The sequence below is a fragment of the Conger conger genome, chromosome 7 (genome assembly GCF_963514075.1).
Source record: "Conger conger chromosome 7, fConCon1.1, whole genome shotgun sequence".
NCBI lineage: Eukaryota > Metazoa > Chordata > Actinopteri > Anguilliformes > Congridae > Conger > Conger conger.
In genome coordinates this window covers 54,055,639-54,064,835 of record NC_083766.1, presented here as the reverse complement: position 1 = coordinate 54,064,835, position 9,197 = coordinate 54,055,639, and the positions used below count along the sequence as shown (strand labels likewise).

Genomic DNA, 9,197 nt, shown 5'->3' with positions numbered 1-9,197 from the left:
GAGCAACAAAAGAGAGTCTATAGCACAAGATGCAAACCAATCATCAGTAGTTACAATCGAAAGGTGAGATTACAATTTGGAATGAAGTACAGAAATGAGCCACAAAAGTTTTATGGACTGATGAGACCAAGATTAACCTCAACCAATGTGATGGAAAGGCCAAAGTATGGAGGAAGATGGCATCTGCTCATGATCTAAAACATGCAAACCCATCTGTGAAGCATGGTGGAGGTCAGGGCTTGGCTTGCATGGCTGTTGGAGTAGGCTCACTAATCTTGATGGAACGCATGCTGTTAGCAGCAGGATGAATTCAAACAAAGGACTTCATGAGGGAGAAAAAGTGGAAGGTTTTAGATTAGCCAACTCAATCACCAGACCTTAACTCAACTGAGCCAGTATTTCACCTCTCGAAGAGGAGATTGAAGGGAAAAACTTTTTCCTACAATGTTTCTTACGAAGAGTTGGATGTACCTTTGTAAATGTATACAAATGACGATGTCATCCTATCACTGAAAAATAAAACATTTGGATAAGAAATTAATAACTTGTACAATTTAGGCTGTGGTCTCATGGCGACATTTCAATGAATGTGACACACAGTTAAATCCATGGGTGAATCACAGGCTAAATCCTCAGGGATTGGTTTATCATTCCTGAAGAAACAGAAACACATCAGGGAAGACATTCTTCAGACTTTTCTAATATTTGTATGTATTTAATATAAAACAATGGTTACTTCAACCTTGTTTTACAAAAATAGAAACAAATTCACTGAGAAATGATTTGCCTGGACAAATTATAAGTAAGCACTGATTACTAACAGCCAAGATTATCAATGGCTCACAACACAAGGATACCTTTTTTATTCAACATCTGAAAATACAATCATATTTATTGTATGATTTATCAAAAGATTCTGACTGCCAAACTTAGAAAGAATAGTTTTATGCTCATGTCCCTTACATTTTATTTGATGGCTATTTTGACAGGTCTTTTATTGGTAGTAACCGCTTCCAAATCCCCAGCCCATATATGGCTGTGGTTTGGGTTGAAAAGCATTGGTTGGGTATGGCTGTGGTGTGGGTGGAAAAGCACTGTATGTGTATGGCTGTGGTGTGGGTGGAAAAGCACTGTATGTGTATGGCTGTGGTATGGGTGGAAAAGCACTGGATGGGTATGGCTGTGGTTTGGGTTGAAAAGCACTGTATGTGTATGGCTGTGGTATGGGTGGAAAAGCACTGGATGGGTATGGCTGTGGTTGGGGTTGAAAAGCACTGGATGGGTATGGCTGTGGTTGGGGTTGAAAAGCACTGTATGGGTGTGGCTGTGGTATGGGTTCAAAAGTACTGATTGGGGATGGTTGTCGTATGGGTTCAAAAGTATTGATTGGGGATGGCTGTGGTTTGGGTTTGATAACACTGATGACATTGATCCTAGAGGGGTCCCAGACACAGTCCTCCTCCAGACCACTGCGCACCACGCCACACTTAGGGGGCACCCAGGCCGTGTCATAGCCTGCTGCATGCCAGGTCTTCTGCAGGGGGTGCCCCTGGTAGTTAATCTTCATCACCCTCCCCACATTCACTTTGAGCACTAGGACCCTGCGGTCCCCTTCGGCTACATTCAGGGGGTAGCGGCTGGCTTTCTTAATGTCGCGGCTGACGTACACACCGGGCCCCAGCATGCCATCCTCTGAGGGAGTGAAGCCGTCCTTCTTGATGCTTTCAACAGCCTCCTTGCTGGTGCCATGGTACATGACGTAGGTTGAGTTGTTGGCAGGCTCAGAGTAACTCTCCAGGCAAGGAGGCCAAGGGCCCATGTTGTCATCTTCAGCCCAGTACATTCTTCTCCCTTTACACTGTAAAAAATTCAAAATTCAACCGAAATCACATCTGCAGAACATGCGCACGGTGTTGGTACGGATTGAGGATTTGCGATATTTCCAAAATTAGTAGTGTTACACACGGGTTCTAAAATATAAATGGCGCAGGCTGGGTCAACACCACAAATCAATAAAGTCATTGATACATTCGTAATTTATCTTTTTTTATATTTTACAAATTCTTTACATAACAATAATGTCAGCAGTTTGCCTGAGGTTAGGACAGTTAGCATCAGCAAAGTATTTTATATTTTCAACACATGTACTATTAGACATAATTTCATGTTTGTTTTGATTTAATAAATTCTATAGGGTCGAAATCCTAGATCCTCCAATATAATTAATTTATTAAACCTGTCAATAAAAGTAGGCTATATTGTGAGTTTCTGATATTTGTAGAATCATTTTCAAACATTATGACAGTTTATTTTGGCATCAGTGACCCTCGAATCATAGCCAAATGTTTTAATAAACCTATAGATAAATGTTTGTTGTGAGCCTATGAAATCTATATATGTAGACTAATTTAAGAAATAATAAGAAAGTGCAAGAAAAAGAAACATCTGTAACTACAAACGATTAGTTAACTTAATCCTTTTTATAAACCTAGAAAGCGTCACATGGCATAAGCACTGTTTATCTGCGCTTGTGCGCACAGATAGCTTTCCCACTAGGACATATGTCTCTGTTTAAAAGAGACCTCTCTGTTGACTTCCTAATTCTAATTCTCGTAATTTTCTATTAATATAACTAAAGAAAATGCATTATAAGTCTTTGTAAGATATCGCGAGACGAAAGTAATAGTTGGTCCCTCCATGGGACGTTCCTTCCATCCCTGCCCATGTCCATCTCCTGTCTCTTCTCCCTGCCTATCTTCCAAGACTCGCTAACATGAAACTCGAAACCGATGCTATCATTTACTCATTAGATGTGTGAAAAAAATTACAGATGTTTGCAAACTTAAACAAGTAAACTACAATTCTACAATAAAAAAATGATTAGAAAGAGATCACGCTCCGTCTCCGTGCGCTTGACACTGGTTAACTTGCGACAAAGCGTATTTTATTTGACAGGAAAGATAGGCGTTAACTTGGGCGAAAACGAAACCACCCGGCGCTTACCGGGTACTTCCTTACAATAATAATAAAAAAAAGACTTAGCTTTCCTTCTCCAATGACCAAAGATACGGCTAAAAACCAAGTTCAAGATTCTTCATATGTTTTCAGGACACACATTCATGGTCACATTTTGGTCAACACGTGCATTGATTACATTAAGCAAACCTACTTTCCAATTCATTTACGCGTTCAATATAGTACTCCACAGCTCTTTGCGAATAACCCCCCAAACACAGACCTACTGTAGGCTACTTCAAAAGTAAGTCGTCAAACTAATAAAAAAATATGGTAGGAGTGAGGTTACCTTCGAGATTTGTAATTATTCTTGTAGATCACGCTCCGTCTCCGTGCGCTTGACACTGGTTAACTGGTTAAGCGTATTTTATTTGACAGGAAAGATACCACCCGGTGTTTCTTTCTTTTTACACTAATACATAACACATTTGCGGATAGATAAGCTTAACTTCCCTTAACTTTTCCCATTCATTCTCAACGGAAGTTCTTATCACTTCGGATGCGATATATTCTTGGCCGCACGTTGATATCGCGGCGCTGTTCCGAGAAAAACGAATGACGTCCTTACAGCGCGGATTGCTTTACTATTCGAAATCGCCTGGCGCGAATCATTTCCATGGGCTCCTTTTGGTAAGTCTTATCTAGATAATTATTTTTACTATTAACGGGTCCTCGAATGATATTTATGTTGTTGAGGTATTCCCAATGTATTATTGTTATTTTGAATGTTCCAATTGTTAGTTTTTTTATGTGGGAAAATTACAGGTAAACGGGATAATGTCTCTGCATGTCTGTTTCTCAACGTCGTAGCCAGCTACATTAACATGCTATCACATTACGGTTTTAAAATATCACCGTCATTAATAGTATTGACAATTTGTATACACGTTTGATTCGTGAAGGTTCAGACATAAAATGTATTATTGTTGTTCTTATTGTCTTATTGTTGCTCGTATTATTGACATAGGCCTAACTTATTGTCATTCAGACATCTTGGTATATGTTCCTTTATTTTCCATTAATATATTATTATTGTTGTTGTTGTTGTTGTTGTTGTTGTTGTTAACTTGCCCATATTATGTAGTTGCCCAGCTAAGTACTTAAATAATAGAGCAGTTTCCACAATTATTATATTATACAATTTGGCATTTGGCAGACGCTCTTATCCAGAGCGACGTACATCAAAGTGCATACCCATAACCAGGGATAAGTTCGCTGAAAGAACCTAGAGGGAAGTACAATTTCAACTGCTACCTGTACAACAAAGATAAGGATAAGGGCCAATTTTTATTTTTTTATTTTTTTTATTTTTTTTGAACAAAGAAACAAACAACAGAGCAAAAGTGACCAAAGTTCACAATCCAAACACTGCTTACCTAGCTAACTAAAAATACTGATACACAAAGCAAGTCACAGAGACAACAATTAACGTGTGAGTGTGACGTGTGAGTATTTTGGAAGGTTGAAGACCAGACGAGCTGCTGCATTCTGGATAAGTTGGAGGGGTCTGATGGCGGACGCTGGGAGGCCAGCCAAGAGGGAATTGCAGTAGTCCAGGCGGGATAGAACCATCGCTTGGACCAGGAGCTGGGTCGAGTAGGGGGTGAGAAAGGGGCAGAGTCTCCGTATGTTGTATAGGAAGAACCTGCAAGACCGGGTCACCGCCACAATGTTATCGGAAAGGGACAGTCTGCTGTCCATCACCACGCCGAGGTTTCTTGCACTGGGTGATGGCGTGAGTGTGATATCCCCGAGGGAAATGGAGAGATCCAGATGAGGAGAGGTATTAGCAGGGATGAGTATCATTTCAGTCTTGCCTGGGTTGAGCTTTAGATGGTGGTTGTCCATCCAGCTCTGGATGTCCCTCAGGCAAGCAGAGATACGGGCTGAAACCTGCGTATCAGACGACGGGAACGAGACAAAGAGTTGGGTATCGTCCGCGTAGCGGAAGGTACACCCATGTTACCTTCAATTATATGAATATACAGTAAATACATATACTTATTGTTGTTTTTTCTTTGTTTAGTACAATAATGACTGTAATGCCAGGCATTACAGTATAATTAGGCACACAGTATAATTAGTACAGGTCTCTTGGTTACTTTCATACATTTCATAACTAATGTTACTTTGATATCTCCAGGTGATCAGCATGTGGAGGCGTGTATATTTTCTCCCAGGTAGGCTGCAGATGTACTTCCGAAGAGGTCTGTGAAGTCCTTGGCAAAATCGGAACAATACCAGTACTTCAGGAGACCCAGCCTTCACCTTCCCTCCTGCCCTGGTTATTCCAACTGCCCCAGTCCCAAGCCCAGTCTCCTTTAATATCTATGCATATCCACCATGCTAATATTGTTACAAACAACAATATATAGTTATTCATTGATATTTATATCTATATTTATATTTATATTATATATATGTTCATAAGAATTGTAATATGCAATGCCCTCCGTAATGCTTGGGACAAAAACATTAATTTAGCTCAGTACACCACAATTTTATATTCATAAACAAACGATTCAAAGTGCAAGTTCTCATATTTTATTAAGGGGTATTTTTATGCATTCTGGTTTCACCATGTAGACATGACAGCACTTTTTATACATAATCCCCCATTTCAGGGCACCATAATGTTTGGGACATATTTATGTGATGTAAATTACAGTCAGGTTTACTGCATATTTTCTGTATGCATGACTGGTTGAAGTCTGTGACCCACTGAGACATGACTGTGGTCTTCTGTGGACAGTAGTCTCTGACACATCCACGCCTGCCTCCTGAAGGGTTTTTCTGATCGGTTGGACACAGGTTTGGGGATATTTCTTCAGTATGATGAGAATTCTTCAGCTATCAGCTGTAGAGGTCTTACTTGGCTTGCCATGCCCTATGCCCCATTACATGTTCTCTCTCCTTAATGCTGTTCCAAACAGTTGATTTTGTTACACTTAAGGTTTGGCATAACAAAACAGACATTACAGACTTTTTATTTAAGTTTTTCAGTCTCATAATGGCTTCCTTGACATTCATTGGAACAACTCTGGCCCTCATGTTTAATGACAATAATACAAACCAAAGGCAAGAAAAAGCCTAGAAAAATATGTTTATTGTTACTATATATAAAACACACTGTAATTTCAATATGGTGAAACCAAAGTCTGTAAACATGACCTTCAATATTTGCTGAGAATATGCATTTTTGATTACAAATCTAAAATTGTGGAGAACAGAGCCAAATAAAAAAATGTCTTTGTCCTAAACATTACAGATGGCACTGTATGTGCCATCTGTAATGTAACCAGTTAACAAAAATGTGTAGTGTGAAAGTCAGTTGCATCAGTAGTGTGAGTGAGTGGATGTGTGAAAAGTATGCTGAAGCAATGTTGTCTGATGCAAACCCAAAAAGAACCAACAGGTACGTGGGCAGAGAGTTCCCTCCTTCAGACAAGAGTCAGGCACATTTTAACATCTGGTCACAGGTGCTCCCAATTGCGCAAATGACCTGGTACTCCGCCAACAAGGCACCTGTGAAGTAACGCCAGAATAAGTAGCACAGAGCAGGGGGCCGTAACATATCCCTCATTTTAACAATTTGAAACAATAAAATTAAAAATTTTTTACAGAGTTACAATAACAGCCATTAAAAACAATATACTTAAAACAAATTGCATATCCCATATTGTTCAGAGTGAACAGTGGGGGACAAAGCCAAATACCTTCATTGTATTTGAGATAACTATTAAGTAGAATGATGGCAGAAAGGATTTCCTATCCATAGTGAAATGGAGCTGGAGATCTAATGACACAACAAACATGATTATGGAACAATTCTACAAGGAAATAGTTTCCATTATTTATGTCATGGTTTGCCAAAGAGCGGATTCGAGCCGTGGTGACCATAAGGTCTGGTGATTGAGTTGGCTAATCTAAAACTGTAGGGGGGGGGGGGGGAGTGTTGGTGTAGGAGTAGTGGGGGGAGGGGGGAGTGTTGGTGTAGGAGTAGTGGGGGGAGGGGGGAGTGTTGGTGTAGGAGTAGTGGGGGGAGGGGGGAGTGTTGGTGTAGGAGTAGTGGGGGGAGGGGGGAGTGTTGGTGTAGGAGTAGTGGGGGGAGGGGGGAGTCTTTTTTATTTTATTTTTTTAACTAAAATAAAGCTTTTTGGCCTTTACCTGCTTCGTCCTGAGCTCCTTGTGGTGGGTGGGTTCTGCATAAGAACAATAGGAACCCGTGGAGGGGGTGGGAGTCAGCTGGTGCTTTTCCCACTCCCGACACTTACGTCATGTGACTTTCTAGGATGTTAGGATGACGTTAACTAATCGTTTGTAGTTCCAGATGTTTCTTTTTCTTGCACTTATTTCTTAAATTAGTCTAAAAATATAGACTTGATAAGCTGAGTCCTCGCAACAAACATTTATCTATAGGTTTATTAAAACGTTTGGCTACGATTCGAGGGTCTCTGATGCCAAAATCAACTCATAATGTTTGAAAATGATTCTACAAATATCAGAAACTCACAATATAGCCTACTTTTATTGACAGGTTCAATACACTAATTATATTTGAGGATCTAGGATTTATTAAATCAAAACAAACATGATATTATGTGTAATAGTACATGTGTTGAAAATATAAAATACTTTGCTGATGCTAACTGTCCTAACCTCGTTATTGTTTGTGGCTGCCCGATCTGGGATCGGTACACCACAGGAGTGGAACGACCCGTGCGCCGGCGCCAGGAGCTGGGGAAAATAATTAACATATATTTCCCTATGTCGTATTTAATAGGTCGGCACCTTGGAGAGAGCCCGGGGAGGAGAATCGGCACCAAGGCCAGCAACAATGGGGAGAGGCGTGTGTGGAATGCGAACACTCACCACTAATAATTTCTGATTGAACAGGTGCAGCTGGACCGAGTTCGAGAAAGAGAGAGACGCCCTACAAAAGGCAGAGAACAGAACGGGGCTCATGACAGAGGAAGAGATACTTGGAGCCTGCATGTGCGTGTGCGTGTGCGTGTGCATGTGCTGAAATTAGAATTTTTTACAGTGTAAAGGGAGAAGAATGTACTGGGCTGAAGATGACATGATGGGCCCTAGGCCTCCTTGCCTGGAGAGTTACTCTGAGCCTGCCAACAACTCAACCTACGTCATGAACCACGGCACCAGCAAGGAGGCTGCCGAAAGCATCAGGTGTTATGGCTTCTCTCCCTTGAAGGACGGCATGCTGGCACAACGCTGGCTATGACACGGCCTGGGTGCCCTCTAAGTGGTATGGTGCCCAGTGGTCTGGAGGAGGCCTCTGTCTGGGACCCCAGTAGGATCGTGGTCATCAGGGTTATTGAACCAGAACCACAGCCGTCCTTTGGCTGTAATGCACAATAAGGGACATGAGCACCATACGGTTCTTTGTAAGTTTTACTGTCAGAATCTTTGGGAAATCATAAGTGCTGAAATCCAGGCTGTTAGCAATGACAGTGTAATATTTCCGGCCTAGTCTGTCCCTGTACGTTTGTTTCAATTGTCATAAAACAAGGTTGAAGAAACCGCTGTTTTACATGAAATAAATACAAATATTTGAAAAGTCTGAAGACTGACTTCCCTGGTGTGTTTCTATTTCCACAGTATTTAGCCTTGGCACATGAAGGCCACCTGGGCATTGTGAAGCTATAACAGTGCAGCCGAGACCTGGTGTGGTGGCCAGGGATAGACTGAGACATTGAGGCCCTAGTCTCGAAGACTGCTCTGCCTGCCTCTCTGCCTCTGCCATGAGTGGCAAGACTGGCCACCAGGTTCCACCACCCCTGGAACCTCTTGCCTGGCCGTCTCAGCCCTGGGATCACGTACAGCTGGACATCTGTGGGGAGATCCATGGGGTTCCCCACCAACAACGCTTCTTGGCGGTTGCCTACGACTTACACTCCAAATGGCCAGAGCTCACCACTACCGGCTCTGTGACCTCTCAGGTCATAAGTGACTTCCTGGACTCCTTCTTCTCTTGCTGGGGTCTCCCAAAGCCCATCACCACCGACAACGGTCCTCAAATGGTCTCTGCAGAGTTCACTACTTGTGAATCTGGCTGTGTTATCGCCCCCAGGCCAATGCAATGTCTGTACACTGGGTTATCAGTGATGCATCGAGTTATAGCATTTTTCTACTGTGCTGCAGTCATCATATGCCTGAGTGAT

General features: G+C 41.8%; 1 protein-coding gene across 1 annotated transcript; it reads right to left on the bottom strand.

The window, feature by feature from the left end:
• Window positions 1-751: 751 nt before the first annotated feature.
• On the bottom strand, window positions 752-3,499 carry LOC133132307 (uncharacterized). The gene is made up of 2 exons (XM_061247649.1): window positions 3,305-3,499; window positions 752-1,858 (listed from the first exon to the last, which is right to left on the bottom strand). The coding sequence occupies exon 2, from the start codon at window positions 1,841-1,843 to the stop codon at window positions 995-997; it is 849 nt and encodes a 282-aa protein (XP_061103633.1). The 5' UTR covers window positions 1,844-1,858; window positions 3,305-3,499; the 3' UTR covers window positions 752-994.
• Between the last annotated feature and the right edge of the window lie 5,698 nt (window positions 3,500-9,197).

Bases quoted from the DNA above. Each gene is read 5' to 3' on its own strand.
- LOC133132307 (XM_061247649.1), bottom strand. From the start codon at position 1,843: ATGTACTGGGCTGAAGATGACAACATGGGCCCTTGGCCTCCTTGCCTG.